This window comes from Gobio gobio (assembly GCF_949357685.1).
Source record: "Gobio gobio genome assembly, chromosome: 20".
Lineage (NCBI taxonomy): Eukaryota > Metazoa > Chordata > Actinopteri > Cypriniformes > Gobionidae > Gobio > Gobio gobio.
This window is the reverse complement of record NC_137113.1, coordinates 13,978,817-14,005,199: the sequence shown is the minus strand read 5'-3', so window position 1 is coordinate 14,005,199 and position 26,383 is coordinate 13,978,817. Positions and strand designations below refer to the sequence as shown.

Below are 26,383 nucleotides of genomic sequence, written 5' to 3'. Positions count from 1 at the left end.
CCAACATGAAGTATTGATTTATGAAATTGACTGATGACAGGTTGTTTAGGGATATGTCCTCAAGCACTTTATCTTTGTGCTCAGAAAAATGTGGTCAAACCAGATATTTCTGAAGGAACTGTCAATATAACTGAATCACCTTAACTGAAAGAACAACACCCATGCTGATAAAATTGACATTACTTTATGTCAGCTCACCCCTTAGGTACATGGATACTTAAATAAAATTAAGATGATGAAAAGTGTACAATACCAGGATGCTAAGCATTAAATATATCTCTCTAAACACATTTTAAAAGGCACATTTAACTAATCGAAGTTCTTTTAAACCAAACCAAATATTTGTTTATAAAATTGACCATAAATAAGAGGCAAAATGGAGGCATATCATTTATAACCCAACAACACAATTTTAAAAGATTTATTCTGAGCTTAAACATATACCCTGCTGTAGGACCATCATTCTATTTTCTGTTAATTAACATCTGTTCCCAAAAATCCTTAACCATTTTATAAAAGTGGAGGGATTTTTGAACTATAAAACAGGAGTGTGGAGAATCTCTAAACCAGTTAATCTGACCAGAATGAACATAACCGTTAAATTATTCTGTAATAAAAAAGGATTCAATATAATCAAGAGATAGCATCAAAAAGACCTTAACAGGATAGATAAAATAAATCATAAAAGAAATTCACATTTTGATTCAAACATAAGATATTGCACATTAAAACTTCCAAGTAAAGTTAAGCTGTAAACTTAATAGCATACAAATTCCTCTTAAAAAACAGAAAACCTTCTTGATTTACACATGATGCAACATGGCAACAAGTGCATTTTGGATGAGCCATCTACAAATCACACACCACATTAAAGGAATATGATTAAGAATATAAAATAATAATTTAAAAATATTGTCTTTGGTTGATTATTTTTGATTTAGCGTGATGCTCTGAAGCCTTCAAACTCAATGGTAGTCCATCATTCGAGAAGTCCTAAGGCACGCATTACAGAATTCTTGCGATTCATCGCTCCCAGCCTTGAACTGAAATGTCTATGTGTGAACAAATTCGTGTTTGCAAGGCCTCTCCCTATGACACATTAGTCAGTAATTTGATTCTCTTAAAAGTTTCTCTAAAAAAATGACTTAAAAGAGAGCGTTCACTACGTAGCTCCTATACGTAGTTCCTTGTTGAACAACTATATATGATCTTTATCTTCAAAAGCAGAAATACCTCGTACAGGGAGAATAACAGGTTTGTCCTGCACACGCCTTCCACAGGTTCTGACAGTAAAAAAACACCTCGCACAAAGTGTAGGCTCCATCCGTTTGTGCTCACTGGCGCATAAAGAGATTCATCAGTCCAGCCTGATGCAGCTCTTGCCACAACCTCATTTCCATGCGCATGTCATGGTTGGCATAAAAATGCACTTTACGTTTCTCTTTGTCATAGTAGTGGTCTGAATACAAGTTGTAGTCTGGGGTCATGAACCCATAAGCATCAACCTGTTAATAACACAAACATCATGTTATCACAAACTTTCACAAAGACAAATAAAGTATGTTTTATGTAACAGAAGCTAATCGGAAATACGTGCTAGTGGTGGCATTTCTGCATTCCTTGATGTGTGTTTTGCAACAATTTCAAAGTGAAATGGAGCTATAAGCGCAGTCGAACATAAATCTGGCAACGTTTTATTATTTTGGTTGACGTTTTGCAGCAGTTCCGAAATTAAATGTCCGATGAGCGCTAAAAGGTATAACGCTCTAACACGTTTGAAAATAACGTACACTGAACCTCACTGATGGTGTCAATAAAAGCAAACGTGGGATAAAAACGCATTTGCTGAAGCAATCATGCCATTTTAGCTTGCTTCTACAAGTCTGTGTGCTCTTTTATCAGGTGCTGTGACCTGTTGTGACCCGCACTCTTACCCAAGCGCTCCACATTGTAAATGCAATGCTGTACCAGCCATACATATGTGATTCAAACATCCAGATGGATTTATTTTACACATCATTCACTATGGTAAAAAAGTTGAGGTCATGGCCTAATATTGTGCAAGGATCTCTTGGAAAATAAATCTTTGTTAATTGATAACCTGTCGCCGTAATCATAATTTGTGTGCGAAGGAATAATATTTAATGTGTTTACTGTCTCTAGTGTTTATTTTAGCTGGCAACTGCAGGGAATTGTATGTTTTTGCAAAAATGTAAGTAAAGGGACGCATTTCCAATTAGCTTGGGTTGGTTTTATGACGGCAATACAGCCCTGTGAGGGGAGTCTTCTATATCTTACAGCAGACATCTGTCCGGTTAGACTACACATCTAACATATGTGTAATAAGTGTAGTTAAAACAGTGTTCAAACTTTTGACAACCTTTGATACTGTAGGTGTTTGCACACAATTCGAGGTATAATGTTTTACTATATTTACAAAACTTATTTTATTATGTTCTTATCTTAATGGTGTCCTCCTCTAAATGGATGGATGAGGATTGGGTGTTTCTACTCATTTTACAGCAGGGCACATTCATAAGACGCATGTTTGATGTCTTTAAAATCTCAATAAAAAGATCACACAAACCTGGTCACATGTATGAATAGCAGCCAGGAGCATTACTGCTCCTGTAGATGGCCTGTAAATTCTTCTTGCACCTGTTTTCAGAAGTCTTGAATGCAGGAACCTTGATGATGACAAAGAAAAAAAAGTTAAAAACTCAGATCTACGTACAAATGAAGACAAAACGAAACAAAAAGATGCAGCATTTATAACATGCCGCTTTCAGTTGATGGCAGGGTGTGCGCTGTGCGAAGTAGGCTACTGGGATCATAGTTGAGAGCCGCGCTTCATGATCCATATGGACGGACCCCCCACCCCCCCATTTGATTATTCCATTTCTGTACCTGAATACAGTTACATTTGTCTGAAAAAACCCCCCATAAAAGCACTGCTTATTTAATCTGTATCTTTGTTCTATTGTATTTAGCGATGCTTGTAATTTGTTTATTATTTTCTATGCAGACGCAATGCCCTACAAAAATCACCCTAGAATGATTCATTCTTTAATAGAGCTATTCAAATCTTCTGGTGAAATTTTGTATATATCGTAATTAGTGCTGGGTAAATGAACGCGTTTACGTGGGCGATTAATTTTTTCAGTTTAATGCATTCAAAATATTTAACGCAATTAACGCAGCGTTCGTTTTTATATCCATTTTTGCCCAGCGTTACATTATATGATCGCGCTCTTATTCATGTAAATGCTTTTAAACAATCTAAGCGTGACAAGACAGAAGAGAACGCCCTGTATGTCAATGTCCTGTCTGTGTGTGTGTGTCTGTCAGCTGATCGGGACACCCTGACACACACACACTCGACGCACAGACGGACTCGCGTCCGTCTCACACACAGAGTTGCTCTTTTGCTCTTGATTATTAACAAACAATAACAACAACACAGAGAATTTTGCCAAGATGCGCGGGACATGTTTGGCAGCGGCTGATCTTAAAGTGACAGCGGCACTGATAATGTCTGTCATTAATGTTCATCAAAGAACAAAGGGAACAGAGAAAATTGTAGCTTTAATGATGATTAATCTATATTTAATTTATTATTTATGCAGTTAAGAAAGGTGTTTGATAACTATTACATTTCTGTATGTGTCTAACTTTTAAAGCCTAATAAATGTTGAAATTGGTAGCTTTCATTTATGCTGTAATGTAATGTCATTAATGTTTCATAGAGACATTAGTATCAGTGATACTGGTCATAAAAAGATGCCATTACAACACATTTAAAATATGCTGTCATTTAAAATATCCTGTCGTTTCTACATTCATTTGGAGAGTAACTGAAATGAATACAATATCAAAATATTAAAAACTCCAAAATATAAAAAACTTGCGATGAATTACATAAAAAAATGTGATTAAATGTTTTTTTTTTAAATCGATTCCCAGCACTAATCGCAATGTATAATCACAGAAAAACTAAATATCCCAATGCGGCCCTATAACGTGCGGCCCTAATAATGACCTCTGAACTGTATAATTAACCACTGCAGCCAGCAACAGATTTCTGCTATAGCTGTGCAAAATTCATGGGTTTCATTTCACTCTGCAGGATATTTCTTCCCATATCATTCCAACTCAGATCACGTAGTCATGTAATAAGCGGGATGATGTGCAGTCAGCCTCTTGATCTCCCTGTTTGGGATTAATTTTGCAGTAATGACTGGCTGAGTGTACATTATCCCTTAGTCTCTGTTTGCAAAGCTTACCTGTTTCTGAGGTAACGGACAAAGTCTGGGTGGTAGATTTTGAATTTTTCTACTGTCACATCTTCACCAAAGTATGCAGGGGGTCTGAGAGAGATATACATTGCAATTAAATATAGTCTTATATACTAACTAACAGTTACTTACACAGTTGATTTGTACTATTTATCTACAGTAATGAATAAAAACAATGATGGTTGGACCGTATCTCTTATAGTGATCAAGGATATGTTCATTGCCAGTTATGTACATATGAAAATGTTTATAATATTTACTTTTTGCTGCGTTCAGGGCCTTTATTAATTACTGTGTGTGTGGAAGCCGCCTTCATAAGAATGTAATCTCGGTCATGATCTGGCAGGAATATATACCTGGTCTCCTGAACAGATGGAGACAAATAGAGAGTTAGCAAACAACAACGTCACAATTCAACACACAAAAGGGTGTTTCTGTAGCTCAACTTGTAAAGTATGCCCTGTTTGGATAAAACATGTATGCCAAATGCATATTGGGTCACTAAAATGTAGTGATAAAAATGACTTTTGGATTGCATTATTATTGATTTATTATCAACTTTCACATTCCGTTTCCTCTCAATCTGAGCATAGTCAAACCAAAACCTGTCTGTCTGTCACAGAAAAGATTGTAGTCAAACGACCATTTCAATAATAATTTTGACAAACATATATAGTGTTGATGTATTGAAAACCCCTTTTGCTGCTATTGAGGTGGGATACGGGTCATGGTTAGGTTTAGGTGGGTTAAGGGAAGGGTCAGCAGTGTAATTATAGATGTAATTACAGAAATTAATTACAGCTATAATTACATACAGTGTAAAAACACAATTACACAAGTGCATTGTATCAAATTATTCATTTAATTGTTAGTACATCGTTCATGAGATGGCGCCGCCGTGCTCGGTCGCCGTTCAGGTCGCTCCGCTAAGACTTTGCTTTTATTTATTATTCTACTCTCTTTTACTCTCTATTTTTTCCAACGGATCATCTGCTTTGATCTGTTACGACAGCAAAACACTTCTGGAAATTGGTTACCGCTACACTGACCTGTTTCAGGACACTTTCTCCAATCTTCCATCTGAGATTCGCCGGGACGCCGAGTTGAACAATGGCCACTCGAGTCGACGGCGAAGATTCAAAAAACACTGCGGGAAACGCGCTGGGATCCGCAACAGACTGAGAAAAAGAGCATTCAGTCCTCCTCTCCCGAGCATTTTGCTCGCAAATGTCCAATCCTTGGAGAATAAGATGGACGATCTTAGAGCCAGGATAAGTTTTCAACGGGACATGAGAGACTGCAACATCTATTGTATGTCCGAAACATGGCTCACGCCAGCGGTCCCGGATACAGCCGTGACGCCGTCCGAGAACTTCTCTGTTTTTCGGATGGACAGAACAGCCGAGGCCGGGAAATCTAAAGGCGGTGGAGTGTGTTTCATGATAAACAAGAAATGGTGCGATCCTAGGAACATCTCCATTCTTTCGCGATCCTGCTCGCCTCACTTGGAACATTTATCTCTCATGTGCCGGCCTTTCTACCTACCGAGGGAGTTTTCCTCGGTCATCGCCACTGCCGTTTATATTCCACCGCAGGCAGACACGGGGCTGGCTTTATCTGCCCTCCATGATGTGACCAGCGGCTTCATAAACAAACACCCCGACGCTGCTTTCATCGTCGCGGGTGATTTTAACAAAGCTAACCTAAAGAAAGTATTGCCAAACTTTCACCAGCATGTCTCCTGTCCCACACGAGGAGCAAACACACTGGATCATTGCTACTCTCCGTTTAAGAACGCCTACAAAGCTCGTTCACAGCCAGCTTTTGGCAAATCGGACCATGCCGCCATTTTCCTCACACCGGAATATAAACAAAGGCTCGTTCAAGAGCCCCCGGTGAGGAGGGAAGTCAAACGCTGGTCATCCCATTCAGAGATCACGCTACAGGCAGCTCTTGATGACGTCGACTGGGACATGTTCCGCGCGAGTTCTGAAGACGTCAGCGAGTTCACAGAAGTGGCGCTCTGCTTTATCAACACACTGACAGAGCAAGCCACACAAACAATAACTATAACGTCCTTCCCTAATCAGAAACCGTGGGTGGACAGTTCAATCCGCACTGCAGTTAACACGCGCACTATCGCGTACAATGCCGGTCTCCAAACGGGGGATATGAGGGAGTACAAAGCTTCATGTTACGCCCTCCGGCGCGCCGTTAAAGCCGCAAAACTCCGCTATAAAGACCGAGTGGAATCTCATTTCCAACTCAACGACTCCCGGCGGATGTGGCAGGGACTGAGGACCATCTGTGCTTTTGGAACTAAATCCTCTGCAGAGGTGAGAGCTGATCCGTTGCTGGTGAACGAGTTAAACTCTTTCTACGCTCGCTTTGATGGTAATCGCGGCAGCGCGACTCCGGCGAGTGACGCGTCAGAGAGAGTCCCTCAGAGCAGCAACGGTCACGTGATCTCTGTCTCGGAGGACGAGGTTCGGAGGGCACTCAAACGTGTGGATGTCAGGAAAGCTGCTGGGCCGGATGGTATTTCAGGTCGTGTTCTGCGGTCCTGTGCTGATCAGCTCGCAGGGCTCTTTACATCCATATTTAACGAGTCCCTTGCTACATCTGTTGTCCCCACCTCCTTCAAACGATCCTCCATCATCCCTGTACCTAAGATCAGTAAACCCTCTTGCCTAAATGACTATCGTCCAGTGGCTCTCACATCTTTAGTCATGAAGGTCTTTGAGAGACTCATTAAAAACAACATTTGCTCCTCCATTCCTGACACTTTGGACCCTCTTCAGTTTGCCTATCGTCCCAATAGATCGACTGAAGATGCCATCTCTCACGTCCTTCACTCCTGCCTCACTCACATCGACAGCAAAAGTGGGAACTATGTCAGGCTGCTATTTATTGACTATAGCTCAGCCTTTAACACCATAGTTCCCATTAAGCTAACACACAAACTCCTGGATCTAGGCCTGAATTCTTCTCTCTGCCTCTGGATTGAAGATTTCCTCACTGGCAGACCCCAGGCGGTGAGAATAGGCCAGTTCACCTCCACCTCCATCACCCTGAGTGTTGGAGCTCCACAGGGCTGTGTGCTGAGTCCCCTGCTCTACTCTCTCTACACCCATGACTGTTTGTCCACACACAGCTCCACCTCTATCATCAAGTTTGCTGATGATACTGTTGTCCTGGGTCTCATCTCCAACAACAATGAGACGGCATACTTGGACGAAGTGGAGCAACTGACATCATGGTGCCAGGACAACTGTCTCTCTCTGAATGTTAACAAGACCAAAGAACTGATTGTGGACTTCAGGAAGAGACAGCATCGGTCATACTCCCCTCTCATGATCAGCGGGACACCGGTAGAGAGAGTGAGCAGCTTCAAATACCTGGGTGTGAACATCTCCGAGGATCTGACCTGGACTACACACATCCAGACACAGGTGAAAAAAGCCAGGCAAAGACTGTACCACCTGCGCCAGCTGAGGAAATTCAGGGTTTCACCAGCCATCCTGAAAACTTTCTATCGAGGGGCGATAGAAAGTGTCCTGACTCAGTGCATCACAGCGTGGTACGGGAACAGCACCAGTCACGATTCCAAAGCCCTGCAAAGAGTGGTGCGCTTATCCGAGCGCATCTCAGGCTCAGCTCTCCCGTCTCTGCAGGACATCTACACCAAACGCTGCATAGGTAGAGCTACCAAAATCATCAGAGACATTAATCACCCTGCAAACTCTCACTTCACCCTGCTGCCATCTGGTAAGCGCTTCCGTAGCCTGATGGCAAAGACTGAAAGACTCAGGAGGAGTTTCTTCCCCCAGGCCATCAGACTCCTGAACTCAGTCACGTGACTTCACTTCACCCCCGCACACACATAAACATCCAGTTTAAACATTAACATCCACATACTGCCATTGCACTGCACTTTACTTTCCTATTGTTACTGCGTAACAACCTGTAATAAACCTTGCACATTATACTTCTTTATATATACATATATATATATTTATGTTAACCACTTATTTCTAAGTCTACAGTTGCTCACTTATCATATCCACTTATTTTTTTATATTTTTATATTTTAATTTTTATATTTTTATTTTTATCTTATTTCCTATTTTTATCTTTTACTTGATTTATTTATAATTCTACTTATGTTATTACTTTTTATTCTAATTTTATTCTATTTCTATTTTAATTTCTTGTAACTGTTATTTGCACTGTCCATGGAGCGGACCTGTTTACATTTCACTGCCAGTTGTATATTGTGTATATAACTGTGTATGTGACAAATAAATAAAACTCTTGAACTCTTGAACTCTTAAATATACTTAATAAAAAGTGGAGCACTGCGTCTCATCTTTGCATGGACGTATACTAGTCTGACATCATTGGTTACCTTTGATATGGGTGGACCTCTGTAGCCTACGCGAGCATAGCTACGCATGGAGTTTCGCATGGTGTTGGTTGAGAATGTGTAGAATGAGGTACGTGATCCCACATCGTTCTCAAATCCCTTAAGGGCCGCACCATTCACCCTAAAGATAGGACACAGAAAGAGAGAAATATTGTGATATTAATCAATAAACAGTTTTTTTTCTCCCAAAAGAAATAACCAATTCTAAACTGCCTGAAATAAATCGTCAATTCCAGTCTTACTTCCTGCACAAACCTATGTAGGTGTGTAACCAATTTGCATAATGTGAAGTCTATGGTCTTCATTCGCTGTTCGTGAACAATGTCTACTTTGACACACCCCCAAACCAAACACGGTAGTTGTAACTCAGGCCTGGTATAATTTGTTTTATGTTGTCGACTAGGCAGTAGTCTGTGTTACCGGTGTTTTTCAGCTCTTCCTCTCCCCCCGCTGTTATCGGTAATACTGGTAAAATGAGTTTATATACCTGTGTGAAAAGTTCCTCAACGTGACATCCCTATTTTCAACATGTTGAGAATATGCGGTTTCGTGCGCTGTGAAAGCAAATCCACTTTGCAGGCTTACGGCCAAATTGATACAGAGAAAAACCAACAGATATGTAACTGTTCATATGACTGTATCAAGTGCTGAGGAAGCCTCTTGAGCTGAAATTCAGATATGGTAATAGCCGTTTGGTTTCCGACACGTGCTGTAAGCAGTAGACCAATCACAACAGATTAGGCCATCTGACCAATCAGAGCAGAGTAGAGTAGGCTTCCGGAAAGGAGGGGTTTAGAGAGACCGGATCCTTGTTTCAAACCGTTTCAAACACTGTGAGAAAAAAGGTAATGCTGCAATCAGGGCCGTACTCACCATTGAGGTCCCCGAGGTCCGGACCTCTGTCATTTTTTGAAATGCATATAATGAAGGTTGTGAAATTAAATACTTTGTTGCTACAATGATATTGCATATCGCCACAATAACCGACCTCATCTGAGCTGCTTTATGGGCCGTTCACACATCGCATGTTTTGCACGCTCAAGTTCGTTATTTTAAATGTAGATGCGCGAAAAGTACTCTCAAATATAGAGTAAGGTGATCATGCGGTGCGCATAACGGTCGTTTTTCCCAGGCATGTCTACACTGCAGCAAGATGGAAAAATTCTAAATCAAAGTAGATTTTAGGGCTTTATGTTCACAGAAGCTGCCAGCCGAGCGTGAATTTTAGCACAACGCTTCATGACACGCTTTCAGTTAACAGGCATAAAGTGCGAGTCTGGCCTGCGAGATGTAAGTAACTAAACCAAAAAGCTGTTTTACAATAGAAGTTTTAAAGGACCGACAGAAACAATCAAGTTTGAATCAATCAAACATCCAATACAAAATTAGGAACCTTAAACATAGCATAACAGTTAGAACTTTGAAGGAAAACTACACCAATAAAAAATACAAATAAATACTAATCAGTAAAAGACTATCAGACAAGCATCAGACATGCAAAAGACTAGAGGTCGACCGATTCATCGGTTTTGCCATCGGTTTTTAATCGGCACCAATAGCTGATTGGTGAAACAATCGGCTATCAGCAAAATTCCACACCGATAGTTTATCCGGGTTGCATCCGTTGCTGGAGTGGCAGAGACGGGTGCGCGGTCATTACACAGTACGAGAGCTCTGAGAAGGGTCTGCTGGCATTATATAGCACGAGAGCGGCCTCTAGAGGCGAAATAAAAACTGTTGTTTACATTCACACGTGAGGCTGCACCATTGCTGCACTCGCTGCACAGAGAGCGCTCACACATCAGATGCGCGTTTAAAACACGACAGCGAAACGGTACGAATACAGAACACTACAGTACTTGTTGCCAAATCATAAAGTAATTCATTTGTTGACTACATGCTGCATTAGTAGGCAAAGAACAACTGTGTGTATGTTTTTTTATTTTTTATTATTCTTATGCAAACAGACAAGTACAATATTTACAAATGAGAAATTAGATGAAAATTACATAGACTAACAAAACATACATTATGGTCAGTACGATTTGGGTATATCAGGGCTCTACGCTAACATTTTTCTTGAGGAGCACTTGTGCTCCTAATTAAAAAAAAATAGGAGCACAGTCAAATTTAGGAGCACTTTCTGATCCATAACACGCATTCCAATTATAACTTTCCCATTACAGGATGATCTTTGTTTCTTTAAATTCTTGTCCACGGGCATTTTTACCATTATAAGAGCAATGTTTTCTAATCTTATTAAATGTATGTATCATTTTTTGTCAATTTCTTCAATTAAAATAGAAAAGTTGTTTTTACATTTTTAATTTAAACAATAAATTCAGTTAGAGCAATAATACACAACCAGACTGTTACCAATCTAATTAAATCAGCATCAAAAGATCACTGTAGAAGTGACACAGCAGCTCCATCTGAAGTGCTGTTTAGATACATTTACATAGATTTAAAGGAGCTCATGGGTAAATAATGTTGTATGAATGTTTTAAATATACATTTTTGAATTTAGAAATAGGCTATGTACAAGCTAAACTTAAACTTAAACTAAGTTAAAAGATTTATATTTTAAATAAAAAGTCCATGCAAAGTATAAATATGATAATAAAACCGCCAGTAGGGGGCGTCAAGTCTATGCGTGAGTCATTCATTTAATTGTTCAAACGCGGATTCATTCGATCGAACCGCTTGGAGATGCGCAACAGTTCGGGTGTAGTTTTGATTTTCACGAAATAAACAGTATTGTGGCTAAAATGTTGTTACTTAATCTCAACTTGTCTATTGGACTTTTTTACAAGATCAGTATCACATTTGCAATCATGCCAATACTCGGAGCAATAGCAGTCCGTAACTTTAGGCGCTCTTTTTAGGCATGTGCCGGTATCAAATTTTCATGTTGCGATTAATTGCTGAAGCTTTTATCACGGTATACGGTATTATCACGATATTGAAATAAGTTGCAAAAAAAGTGGTCATACTATAACAGGTTAAATCACTTTCTTATAACAAAAGAACCAAACATTTAAATACAATAAAGCAATACACAAAAATGTATAAAGTAAACAAATATTTAAAATAGATTAAAGTGCAAAAGAATTATAAAAGAACAATAGGTTTGCTGAAATGTACATTTAACTAAGATTAATACATGCCAGAGCTGCCAACTTTTCGAAAAATCTTGGAGTGAGATTTGGTGGGGCCAACCAAAAAGTTGTCGCCGTACAAAGCAATTTCAGGGTTATTGGGACACTTTTTTCCCAGTCATTTCAATGGCAAAGTTTTTCTATTTGGAAAAAATAAATCTGTACTTATTTTAATAATTTTATTTCACATCCTGCCCACTGATGTCCTAAAAGCAATGTTGATATTGAAATACAGTGAATGTAATGTAGGCTATGCAATACATTGTGCAAAAAGGGGGTTTATACGGTGGCCAAAAACAAAATTAATAATTTTGAAAAAGCATTAGAATAGCCTACTTGATTACCCCATAATGGTCACTTTCATAAAAATATATTTACTTGTGGGTTTAAAATTCCACATGTGGCACATTTACTGTCCAACAACAAATATTTTAGAAATGTGTATATTTTAGTCAGAATTATTTAGCTATTTGCAGGTGGCGGCGCTCATTCACGGAAGCCTGAATTTTAGCGGAGATTCACTTGCAGAAGCTCGTCCTCTCCAGACAGCAAAATGGACATATTTGCACGACTTTCTAACATTTACAGATGGAGAATATAATGTGAAATGTAAGTTATGCACTGAGGAAAGCACCACATCTCACCACAAACACCGCAAGTAGGCTATTTGTAAAGATATCTGTCAGACTATCTCTCAGAGCATCTGAAAGGGCAAGCTGCTTTAAACTATACACGTGAAATATCTTACCAGTTATTTTGAAGCCCTCAATATAAAACATGTGTCATGTTTAGGACAAATTGTATTATGCACTTTCCCTGCATCAGCTCCTTCTGCACCGCTGTTTTTCAGATGCGTTCGTACCAATCTACTCGAGAATGCTCGCGTGGCTTTGCTTGACTATTTATTTTAGTTTCGAATTGTTTCGTTTAAAAATTAACATTTCAAGCCATCTATAGGCCTACTTCTCATGTCTGTGAGGCAAGCTAGCTGCTGAGTTTGGGTTTATTTGAGACACGCTCCAGTTCATCTGCAAAGTGAACACTGATTAAAATTAAGATAGGCTACAATTTATACAAAACAAAATGAACTTCAATTAAAAATCATTTCTGACCCTATGTCTTTGACTTTGTCTATACACTTTTCATAATAGCCTAGATGAAATTTAAAATAGCACTGGCTAATATTTAAACATAAATATTAAACAAAATAGCTACATTTAATAGCTACAACAAATACAGGCAAATTTCATGTCAGAACTGGATTTGAGCGAACGTTGTTTTACTGGTGAGCGCGCAGTTCATGAGTGGAGCATTCGCTTGGGCCGTGAGATTGGAGCTGAGCGTCACACCGCACCGCTTCCGGAATGTGGCTTTTGGTCGCACTACGCCGCCGTAGCCTATTTATTTGCACATTTATCTTGAACCCCCAAACTGAAAGCATAACTACCTACCATAGTCGATAACGAGTAGCTGGTAACTGGTAGATCTATAAACTCATCTTTCATAATGTATATTTACTTCTTTCAAGTAATAAAGTATTCTCGTAAGTTTATAATATGCCATTGAAAATACATAAGGTAATGGGATCTAACGGTGGTCGCCATGTTGCCCCTCCATCTTGAAAGTACATTAGCCAAAGAGGGACATACCCGTAAATTCAAGCTTCGCCTTTCGCGTTTTAACCGGTTTTAACCAAGCGGCAACCTCCTGCAGTTTCTCTTGAAGCCAATATGGAAGTGCCTCAAACTGCAATTCATCGACTGACCGCTAGGGACAGGATCCAGAAGGGAGCAGAATCTCTTTGAGCCCCATGTTAAAATGGCCAACTTTAGAGCAGAATAAAACATGTTTACAGCCTGGTACAAATTGTGCTTTTGATCTATACGGCTCATTTTGCCCTTCATGACAACTGTGAGGGGGGTGAATTTTTTTATAACTCATTCGTTTACATTATATAAAGCCTTAAAATTCTGCATAATTAAGGGCGTGGCCATTTCGAGTGACAGGTGGATAGCCATTTATCTGCTGTCTGTTAGTCATCACGTCACTTAAGCTCCGCCCACGTCCCGCCTTTTTGCCCATTTTCTGTTATCCGGGAGTGACGCGCAATGACGCGCTGCCAAGATGGCTCGTCCCTACTTTGCGCTTCAGAACGGCTCATCAGAATCCTATGGGTGACGTCACGGACACTACGTCCATATTTAAGCATTAAAACAGCGAGACAAGTGCTGTGCCAGGCGGCAAGAAATCTAGAGACAAGAAATCCTAGGCAGAAGTACAGGCTGAAGGGTGAAAACCCAAAGCCCTCTGCCCCACATCACACCCACCCACAACTAATCAGAACTGCACATGGCCGGGACCAGTATGCCATAACCAACCAGGGTCCGGAAGCAACTGTGTGTATGTTTGTCATCGAGGCTGAGATGACACTAACATTAGCAGTACCTCAAGCAGGTTAAACAATGTGATAAAAACGCATGCAAGTCCGACCCAAATGTTGCATATATAAAATTAGTGACGTGAGAAAGCAAACTGTATCGTCATGCTGCCGAAAGAAAGCGCACTCGTTTTTTTATTAGATAACGTTAATCGCCTCCTAAAAAAGCTAACACTACAATAAGATTACATTTGTAACATTAACTAAGGTTAATAAATGCTGTGGAAGTATTGTTCATTGTAAGCATGTTATCTGTTAACCTTGGAAAATGCACAATGGACTAATAGTATGATCAAGGTATAATTGTAGTGCTGTAAAATGCTGTAAAACTGTATATGCATAATGCTTATAGTTCATGTAAACATAGGGACTTGCATAGTGTTACCTAGGAAATGTACATGCATGTTTCTAGGTTATAGCTAAAGGACGAAATTTGACCTGTAATATTTTAATGTTTTTGGAATGTTAAAAAATTATGAACGATTTTTTTCAGTTAGAACTTCCCATTTTAATATTCATAGGCTTTTAATTTAGCACATTTTCATGGATCAGTACCGTTCTTTTATTTCTTGTAATAAAGTTCAGCACAGTTTTACTTATGTTTTTTTATTAAAAAAATTTTTATCCAGTATCCATTAAAAAAAACTATCGGTCGATTAATCGGTTATCGGCAAGTGCGGTCCAACCTAGTTATCGGTACCGGTAAAATCCGGTTGACCTCTACAAAAGACATGCAATTGCTTTGTTTCTGAGATTTGCAACACTTTGAGAAACACCAATATAATAAACATAAGTTTTACTTAATGATCGACCTCCTCACCTGAAGACATAGTCATGTTCATCGATCTCCTTGCCTTTTCTTGAATCATTCAGTATTCCACCGTTTCCCACCACAGCACAGCGGATGCACTGAGATCTGTTCTTTCTCTCCTCCCAGTCATCAAACATCAACCGATTTGCGGTTGTATTTAAAATTCCCAGTGAGCTCTTCAACACTATGAACAACACACACACAAAACTAGATGCTTTTACACATATCACGTAATTATTTAATCTCATTTCTGTAGTGATTAAACTAACAAGTAACTTCACAAAACAATTACACATTAAATATTTAGTTACTATGAAGTCAGAAGTAGTCAAAATGAATTTAAATCAATAATTGTTTTAACTTAAAATTCATTTTAAAATATAAAAACAGCAACAAATATAGTAGTATAAACAAATATAAAGTAAATTTACAATTCTAAATTAATAATAATTAGTAATATTTAATTAACAATTATTTTTAGTTTAAATATTTAATAATAATAAACAGTTATTGTTTAAAATATTTCATATCATTTGGCACAAAACTACATTGACACTGGATTTGTCAAATAATAATAATAATAATAGATGCATTTTAAGTTTAATTTCCTAATTGCTTCTGGAAATTTTGATGTATAAATTTTACCATCAGAAATGTATCTAGTTTTTATTCCCCCATTATGCCATATTAAAAGTGCTTTGTTGTTTTTACGAGCAGTGGCATTTCTAATTATATATAATATAAATTCAATTATATATAATAAATGATTCAAAATTCTGTCTATACCCAAGCACAAAAGTAATGGCGCGCTAATGGCTATATCACTTTGACACCTAGAATAATCAAAACACTCTGGGAAAGTACATTGGAATTTTTGGAAGACTAGCAGATGCCCAAAAAAAACAACACACCTTCAATATCAACGCTTCCCCAGCCATGTGCTCCACTGTAGTGACTTAAGCGCTGGTACTGTTCTGGGGTGAAATGCTTTGCCCATTGAAGCACTGGAATACTTTGTAGAAACATCTCAGCAAACGTGGTCTGAGGCACACGCTTTCTAATGCTTTGGGGACAGTTCTGCAATAGATAGAGAGAGATAGAGAGAGAGATAGCGAGAAAGATAGCGAGAGAGAGAGAGAGTGAGAGAGATAGCGAGAGAGAGATAGAGAGAGGTTAATATTGTTAACATTGACAATCTTGAAAATTTGTTCTATGGGTGTAAATTGCAAAAAAATTGGAAAGACAATAGCCCAGGGTTCCATCCATGTAATTTTACACCCGTCTTGTTATAAAAGAAATATTGCTGAATTTTCAGCATAATTTCTCCAGTCTTCAGTGTCACATTCTAAATCTAAATCATTCTAATATGAGGCTGATTTGGTGCTGCAGACACATATTTTATCATAAATTTTGGAAACGGTTGTGCTGCTTCAAATCAATGTTTTTTTCCAGGATTCGTTGAAGTTCAAAAGAACAGCATTTATTTTAAATACATCTTTAAAACAATGTATAAGTCTTTACTCTCATTTTTGATTACATTTGAATGACCAGTGCATTTGTTCAAACCCTTGAATAAAACTGAATTTAAGCAGGTGACTTCTGGAAATTGCACTCAGTCACAATACTAACAGATGCATGATAGTTCACAATGCTAGGCCAAAAACCACAAACAGACACTCACTGTTTGTGATGGAACGTCATCCGTGGTATAACTGTCACCAAAAAAGTCTGGCACAGTCGGTTTTGTCTCATTTTTTGGCATTGGCTTTAAGGTGTTTGTTTTTAAATTTGCTTGATCAGACTTTGCGCCGTTTTCTATCGCTGATGAATCCTCAAGATTTGATTGCAGGGCTGAATTTCGCTCCAGTTCTTCAACAGTGTCCAGTTCATTCTCAACAGACCGTTGAGATTCCAAAGAACTGCTGTCATTCTTGATAGAATGTAACCTGCGGGCAAAAAATAAAAAAAAATAAGCAATGTTTTTCACTTTCTAACAGTAATAACGAAGCTAAGAACTGGGTATTGACACAAATTTCAGAGTTTGATTCGATTTCGATTCACAAGCTTGCAATTCGATTTGATTTGATTCAATATCGATTATTTTTGGATATATAGCAGGTACAATACAAAAACAAATCTCTGAACTAATGCTGTAAACTATGGGAGTCAGTTGTAGCCTACTACAATTTTGAAGGTAAAAATTAACTGATTTGTTTACAAACACTTAAATTGCACACATTTTTTAAAAATAATAATAAAGTTATAATATTAACTTTACAATTACAGAATCATATTTATACTCCAAATCGTTTTTGAAATATAATTATTTAAATGGTGTGTGTCATAAAAACTTGGCAGATTTATTCATACATGCATTAAATATTGAAGAACATAAACAATTATAATTAATTTGTGATATGGGTCATATATTTAGCAATATGCTCCTCTCTAAAGTTAATTTTTCTAGCTGACTACTGAGTTTATGGACACAGAGTTTATGGTTTTTCTGAGGTAAATGTGACGTCACATGACATTGTTTGCAAGCTGTTTTACTGACGTCTTTCCACGGTTGAAACAATGATTGAGCGATTCCATGTGACATGATACAGATTTCGGTAAGTTGCACTTTATCTTTTAACACTTTCAGATGCTCATTCATGTTTATTTCACGCTGTAACTGGTATGAAGGCCGAAGAGAAGATCAGTTCACGTGCCGCTTCTCTTGAACGGAGCTGCGCCAGAGCGATCTCACGCACAAAACAGTATTTATGTTTTTTGAATTTCGTAATAAAATGGAAGTAATTTGAAATCTGAGACTTTGTGTCATATCAATAGTAACAAAGCACAAAGATTATTTGGATTTAATGTTCATTCATCTGAAAACAGGATGACTAATCGATTCTTGGGATTTAAGAGTCGATATCGGTTCGCAAAAAAATGAGAATCAATTAAAATCGAGAAAGCAATATTTTTTACCCAGCCCTACTAAGAGCCACCAGCTCAAGTGAACAGGCCATTAGGAACAGGGCAACCACTAAATCGTTCATCATTATTCAATTTTTTCCCATAGAAAGACAGAATAGAGCTTTTATCACCTGTCTTGATATCTGATACACTACTAAACACATCTTGATGAAATGCAGCTTATGCCTGACAATGACTTCATAACAAGGCCAAGCCTCATTGTTCAAAATAGCGAAAAGCAGATGACTGATACGAGAAATGTAATCAAACTAAATACAAAGGCATCTCGCAGAGGTATATGATAGAAAATATAAAATGTCAGCACGCCTTTTTTCCATTATTGCGTCACTGTGTGTAATCACGAAAAAAGATCCTAAAGATCTTTCTGAAGAATACAGTGATTAGAAGCAATGGAATGGCTTGTTTCCGCCACTGAATAAAAAATGTAAAAAGGTATTTGCGACATTTTCATGTCACAATTCAGACTTTTTTTCCCTCACAATTGCAAGTTTACATCTAGAGTTATACATTCAGAATTGTGAAAAATAAAGTCAGTCTTTTTTCCTCAGAATTGGACTTTATATCTCACAATTCTGGGGGGAAAAAATAAATTCTCAAACACTGTCACATTATTGAACACTTAACAAGAGCTCATTATTCATCTATTATTCTCACACATTCATTTTTATTATAACATGCTGCTACTGGCACAACAGGTTTTCAAAGGGTCTTAAAAGCCTCCAAACAACTTCTACAGAATCACAAGTTTTAATGTCAGCTAGTATAATATGTGCCATTTTCTAACATTCTGGTTCCCCCACACTCCACGCCTGTGTTAAAATTAGAGCTTTGCCCTTTTAAAAGCTTCTGGGCTACATTTCACATAACAGACCCTACTTTCAGAGCAACGATTGTGCACTTAGAATGATTCTATGCCTGACTGGTTTAAAGGAGCAGTAAATCTCATGTTGTTGGTTTCTCTCCCTGACTTCAGCTGAACAACAGCCGAAATGCATCATTTTCCTGTTATCACTGTAAAGCTGCTTTGAAACAATCTTTATTGTATAAAGCGCTAAACTGGTGTCCGTCCACTTAAATCATCTAAGGGGGTTTATTCCTTGTCTCTACTGTTTTTAGCTGCTTGTTTAAGGGTTTTTAAGCCACTATTCTTAGAAGCTGTTTTTGGAAGAATACCTATTGTAGAAAGCACTATGCAAATAAATTTTAAATGAAAACCACCTGCTCCTCCCACCTTCACTAGTACAGATAACAAGGGCAGAGAGAGCAACAAGACATGACATTGTTTTCTTAGCTTCTGACGGCCGTCTCCATAGCAATGGCAAACACACTGAAATGATTAGCAGAGGAACTGCGCACTGTAATCACGGCTCTCTAGAGACAACATGCAGACTGTGACATTAGGCCTAACTAAATGACAAACAGAAAAACAGCCAAGAAGAGTTCCCCTGAATTCAAAATGGGTTTATTTAAAGCTGCAGTCCGTAACTTTTTTGGGTTAAAAATGATCCAAAATAAATTGTTGAGCAAGTACATAACCAGCCAGTGTTCAATACTATCTGCTTAGCTTAGCTCGATTTACAACGGTAAGCTTGTAATAATGTTTTTTAATTCCAGTGGTACTGGTGGATTTCCGTGGGAAATTCAAGCAGGTCTTTGCGTCATTACGTCACATCTGTACACATAAAGAAGGTGTCCTGGCTAGTAGGCTACACTGCGTGTGAGGATGTTGGAGGTGGAGATTTATAGGCTTTTCTCACAGCACTTGATATAATTAAACTTATCAATTTGATTGCAGATCCAGAAAGGTTCATACACAAATCACCAGTGACAACTGGAGATTCACCTGTTGTAAAATGCAAAAGACTTTGGACTTTCGGTGTGCGTCTCAATCAGCTTCCTAGTTCAGTAGTCAGGGCACTGATCAGGATATAAGTCCATGGGCTGACTCCCTGATCATTGCCCTGACTACTGAACTAGGGAGCTGAATGAGACGCACCCTTGGAGTGGCTTCAGAAAAAAAGAGACTTCAACCGTGTCCATGCGATAACAAGGATAAAAATGGCTTTTGAAAGGGGGCGTGAACAAATGGGTTCAAAACAGACGCAGAGACCGCGTTTTTCTGCTGGACAAGACATTTAAATGGTTCAATTATGTAATAGAAGCACACTTGTTCGCTTAATTCATACAGTTGCAGAGTTTTTCTTTCTTGTGCCTTTCTCATTTTGCTATGTGCATTATGGTAAATATCAATTATTTTGCTCTAGCTATGAGAGGGAGCACTTCACCTCTAACTGTCATACCAACAAATGAATGTGGAGTAGAGACTGCACAGAAATAGAAACTGAACTACAGGTCGCCCTAATACACATTAAATGTAGTCACGCTATGCTGTTAACATTAGATACATTAATATAGATTTAATCATTGCGATTTACTGCAATGCTTTTTTCCCCTTAGTTGGTCAGAACAAAAGTGGATGTTATCTACTTGTTCAGATGACATTTTCCGGTGAAAATTCTTATGTTGGTCATACTTTCAAAAAGTATAATCTGTGATTCTGAATGACAGCATCCACACCGCGCGGTGACTGACAGCCGCACATTCTCCTAAAAACATTGGATTCCTCCGCGCTGTGCCGTGCCGAGGCACAATTCACGTAAAGTTGATAATTCCGCGAATTACTGCAATTGCAGATTTCGAACAGAAATGGCGACAAAGAGGAAAAACTACAGACTGCAGCTTTAAAGAAAAGCACATTTGAAATTAGTCAGAGTGCTCAACTTTCCCAAGTATGTTTTAATGTATTGACATGCATCATAATAGGGCTGTCAGTCATATTTAATTGCGACTTCATTATTATTATGTTTTTAGAGTTTTAGACCTGGTTTCACAGACAGGGCTTAAAGGGATCGTTCCCCCAAAAATGAAAATTAGCCCATAATTTACTCACCCTCAAGTCATCCTAGGTGTATATGACATTCTTCTTTCAGACGAATAAAATGGGAGTTATATTCAAAAAAGTCCTTGCTAATCCAAGCTTTATAAAAGGCACTAAGCTTTTTCCGTAAGTTGAATACGGAAGGCGATCGGCTGGAAGCTAGATAATTTACTTTACTTTATAACGTTTTAAATATGGATATTTTTCTTACACAAATGTATCGATTCGCTTCTGAAGGCCTTTATTATACTTTATTATTAAAACATTACTGGTGTGCATCTTGAGACAAACAATGGCACTAACAAATGTCAGTGCAAGTTGCTTTCAGCTAAAACAGCTCAAACAACCATTTTAGTCTGGGACTATAGTCTTAAGCCTTGTTTGTGAAACTGGGGGATAATGTATTAACATATCTAGTTTTATTTTAAAGAGTACTAAATAATATTTTTTGTGGATTACACATGTAGCAGAATATATGCACATATGTAAGGAAACCAGACAGGGTGATGAATGCAAAAGAGCTTGTCATCTGACTCACATGGATTGGTTGGTGAGATTTTGTTTTACATTTTTCAAGACATTTATGCTCACCGAGGCTGAATTTAAATAATTGAAAATACAGTAAAAACAGTAATATTGTTTAAATATTTCTATTTTAATGCTCTTCAATATATCTTTAATTTATGCAATTGCAAAGCTGTATTTTCAGCATCATTAGGCTACTCCAGTCTTCAGTGTAACATGATCCTTCAGAAAGAAATCATTCTAATATGCTGATATGCTGATATGCTGCTCAGGAAACACAGGAAACGCTGCTCGCATCAAGTTTAAGTCGCTGACGCTTGCCTACAGAGCCACCACGCGCTCAGCTCCTGCATACTTTGACTCGATTCTACGTCGCCACACCCCCACCAGAAGCCTTCGTTCAGCTAAGGAGCGAAGGCTTGTGGTACCATCACAGAGAGGCAAAAAATCCCTCTCCAGAACATTTTCATTCAACGTTCCCAGCTGGTGGAACGATCTGCCCACCGCCATCCGAAATGCGGATTCATTGACAACATTCAAAAGTCAACTAAAAACTCATCTCTTCCGTGAGCACTTAACCTCCTTAAAAAAAAAAAAAAAAAAAAAACCCTTCCTTTCCTCTTTTCCTCCTCTTTCCCTCCCTACTCTAACCTGTGCTACACTGAGAAATGTACACGGACCAAGTATTTCAGGCACTTGTTGCGCTCACTCGACTCTTCACGACCAATCGCTTATTGTTCCCCCAAGTTGTAAGTCGCTGTGGATAAAAGCGTCTGCTAAATGCATAAATGTAAATGTAAATGTAAATGTAAACATTATCAATTTTGAAAATAGTTATGCTGCCAAGCTTTTGAACACTGGTGTATTCTTTAATAAAAACAACAACAATAATATGTTTCTCAAAAAGAAATGCACCAAAAAGCAACTGCGCTAAATGCTACAGTAATTCAATTTAAACCACTGTCTGTCTGAATACTCGATTCTGATTGGTTGGAAGGTGTGCAATAAAACCATTTAATGCACAGGTAGTTCCAGGTCAGTTGAATCACTGTTCTATATTAATGTGCTGTTTTCAGCGTGCACACACATAAGTCACTCGCACACAGAGCGGAGCTCACGCTGTGCACACGCAGAAATATTCAGGAGCACAGAAACTTATCACTGCTGCCTGCGACTTTTAGTAATAAAATAGCTAGCTACTGAATCGCTACATTATATTTCTCAGCAACGTGGGCGTGACATCGCTATTTTGTAGTAATTATGTAATCTCTAATCTCGCACTACTTTAGCTCTGTCTGATTCGAAGCAGGCAGAATGCTAGCTCTAACAAGCCGTGATTGACGAAAATAACCGTCAATTGTATCCATCCGGTCAATTATTGCCGCAAACATCCATAACAGCTTTAAATGACCAGCATGGTATAAGCAGAGGCAACCACCCTTTGCTTCGCGTCAGGCATTTCTTTGCCTCCACGTGCATTAAAATAGTTTTTTTCATGCTTGCATATGAAACCCATTTGGATTATCCCTTACACAAATTTGTCCCCCTCAATGCTCGCCACTTAAGTGTGTAGAGGAAAAAACACTAAATACTGAATTCACCTTTAAAGCATAGTGTAAAAGTTAAAGAACCTACACTCTTAAAAATAAAGGTTTCAAAAGGGGGGTTTTAAACTGATGCCATAGAATCACCATTTTTGTGATCCAATTTTGTCTTAGTCTGTAGAACATTTTAATAATCTGAAGAATCGTTTTCCACATGGCATTTTAAGAGTTCTGTCTTTACCTGTAATGTTTCGTGGTGAAGCTTTGGAGGGTCATCACTTGCCATGGCAGCTGGATCTGCATAGCCACACACACCACGATTAAAGTCAGTATCGCGATTCCCAACAACCCAATGAACCACAGCAGAAGCCTCTGGGGCAGCTGGCCTGCCATAGTGCTACTTTCCTAGTGTACAAGTTGCTGAGAGTTCCCCAGAACGTCTGGTCACTTTGTAGGCACATGAGCGTTCTCCTGAGGAAGGAGTGGTACTTTGATGAAATAGGGGTTTGAAAGCGCTCCTCAAGGGGAAGGGTTGGCAGGGTCGCTGCTAGTTAATTAGTTCATTTTGCGCTCTCGCTTTCACACGTGGGAGTCTCCTGCACAACCGGGACATCTGTGAGAGGAAGGGAAAAAAAACATACAAGAGAGTGAAACTCCACATGGCGGATTCTACGCAGTAATCCTGTTTTAATTAAAGGGCCCGGTAAACCAGGAAGATGTGATCCAGGTTTCAAAGTGCACCTTTGCTCAAAGAGTGTTTCAGATGCTAATTAATGGTGTCAAAAAGACTGCAGGATTTGACAAAGGAAGAAACGCGAGGGAATGGGTGAAGGACAGAAAGAGGGAGCGTGAAATTACCATACAGACAGAAAATGGCTGTTTGTATACAGAAGGGGGCGAGGAAAAGGCTGAGATATTGTGGCAAAATTGCTTAGTAACTCTCCCCCGAGTACAATTTTTTTTCTAGGAAACCAGTATTACTCCTTCGGGAAATATTTCCCCATGACCACATCTCCTGCCGATGTGTCTGGAAGCAAGTAACTTCACAAATCATTTTGCATGCAGACCAAGTATGCAACAAGTAGGCCTAGTTTTTAAAACAATTTAAACATTTTAAAAACAGTTTTCCCCTAGAGTTCACAGTCAGGCTTTGTCATTCACTAATGAAACTCGCATTAATACAAATAGAACTACATTAACAACTATTTGAAAGTCATTTAAGGAAAACTGGAAATACGACTTGTTGCCGTTCAACATTCATGAACTAGTTATTAACATACATTGAAGGTTCACCAACCACATACGAGTGAAAAATCTGGCTTGGCTTGTTTAACAAAGTTTAATTCTTCAATTGGGTCTCAAAAACTAGGGAATAAAGCTGAATTCAGAGGCACAAAGGCTTACATTATGAGAATTCCTGCTATTCTTTTTCTGCCCTTTGTGGAATGACAAGAATGCTATTTGTGTGTATCAGTGTTTTAGTAAGTAGAAATGCCCCAGAAACGTGCTGTGCTTATAAACTCAGTCTGAGTAACGTTAATGTCTAAAGATTCAACTATAAACCAGCCCATCTCTTTTAAGAAACTGCATACATTTCTCTTTAAAAGGTAGAATTGAAATGCTCCCAAAATGTGTAAAATGAAACTTTAAAAAAGTTGTCAAAACACAAAAAGAACAATTTTCCGACTACATCAGAAAAAGTAACTGTCACCATAAGTAACATTCAATGACAGCTGACTCGCAGAAGCCCTTAAACTTGAGGAGAACTGGCAGAATATGTGAACAGACAGAAAAAAGATGAACTGTAAAAGAAGTTAAAAAAAGTCTCGTACCTGAAGGGAAACTCCTGTCAAGCGATGAAGTCGAGCTGCAATGTGCCTAGTTTAACAACACAACTCTCAGTCAGTCAGTCACACACACACACACAGACACACACACACACACACACACACACACACACACACAGGGCTGGAGAGGCGGCCCTATTGTGAAATGAGTAACAGCTGCTAGCAATTGGTCAACTCCCCTGCCCCCTCCCCCAAAGGAAGACATAAAATAGGAGAGGAAGAGAGAGAGATAGTTACGCACAACTCAGAGCCTGGTGATAACAGACAACAGCAAACAAAGCAAAGCGTGACTGACAAGTCAGCTGACGTTCAAAAGACAGACCTTGGAATGTGCAAACTTGAGCGTTCAGGCATTAAAGAACAGACGTAAGGATGCATACCCTCGTGTAAAAACTACCCAAAAAAACAACATGCAGGGACATGCTGAAGGCATCCTAGATTCAAAGAGCCCGATAGTCTGCTTTATCACAACTTACAGCTGCCTTATTTACATACAAGGCAGTTATCACACTCTCACACAACAGTCACATGGGGGCTGAGACAGTGCAGAGGTAAAAAGGCTGCATGTTACTTGTGGTTAGCAAGAAGCTGCAGAAAACAAATGCAAAACACCATGTGAGGGAGCAAGAGGCAAAACGGGTCAGATGGACGTGACTCACAGATCGACATTTACATAATTTATTTAGCAGACAATTGTATACAAAGTAACTTACAAATTACAAAGCTAAAACGATTTGAACTGGGGAGAAAACAAAAGAACAGTACAGCTCTAGAGTGGAAGTGAAAGTGGTTAGTTGAGATAAAGCTTTTGACTAAAGTATGGGTTCAGTAAGATTTTATACATATCTTCCTTTAAAAAGTTTAGGGTTAGTAAAAGTAATATACAAACAAATACTTTTATTCAGCAAGGATGTTTAAATTGATCAAAAGTGATAGTAAAGACATTTAGAAAAATTCTGTTCTTTTCAACTTCCTATTAATCAAAGAATCCTTTAAAAAAAAAAAAAAAAAAAAGTGTTTTCAATTTTTTTCTTGATCACCGAATAAGCATATTAGAATGATTTCTGAAGAATTGTCACATTTGAGACTGAAATGTGACTGCTGAAAATTACATTTTAAAAATGTAATCAGATTTCAAAATATTACTCTGTATTTTTGATCAAATAAATGCAGACTTGTTGAGACCAAGACTTTATTAGGCTCCAATTTTATCTTTGTGTAGGCTATCTTCTTTCCATTATGTTATGTCCACATCATGGACACACCTAGACAAAACAAGGACGAGGCCTTGGACACACTCATACGCCAATGGGAACTCAAACACACATCTGATCTCTTACTATATTTCTTAATATGTCATATATGGTAGGGATTGGATGGACTATCGTGGATGATTCTGCTTTATCGTGTGTATAAA

The 26,383-nt window shown here is 38.5% G+C and overlaps 1 protein-coding gene across 1 annotated transcript; it reads right to left on the bottom strand.

The window, feature by feature from the left end:
• Positions 1-407: 407 nt before the first annotated feature.
• On the bottom strand, positions 408-25,085 carry st6galnac (ST6 (alpha-N-acetyl-neuraminyl-2,3-beta-galactosyl-1,3)-N-acetylgalactosaminide alpha-2,6-sialyltransferase). The gene is made up of 10 exons (XM_079801225.1): positions 24,952-25,085; positions 23,361-23,732; positions 16,809-17,073; positions 16,039-16,204; positions 15,137-15,311; positions 8,704-8,842; positions 4,556-4,659; positions 4,284-4,367; positions 2,588-2,687; positions 408-1,505 (listed from the first exon to the last, which is right to left on the bottom strand). Exons 2-10 carry the CDS (start codon positions 23,510-23,512, stop codon positions 1,335-1,337), a joined length of 1,356 nt encoding a protein of 451 aa, XP_079657351.1. The 5' UTR covers positions 23,513-23,732; positions 24,952-25,085; the 3' UTR covers positions 408-1,334.
• Positions 25,086-26,383: the final 1,298 nt, after the last annotated feature.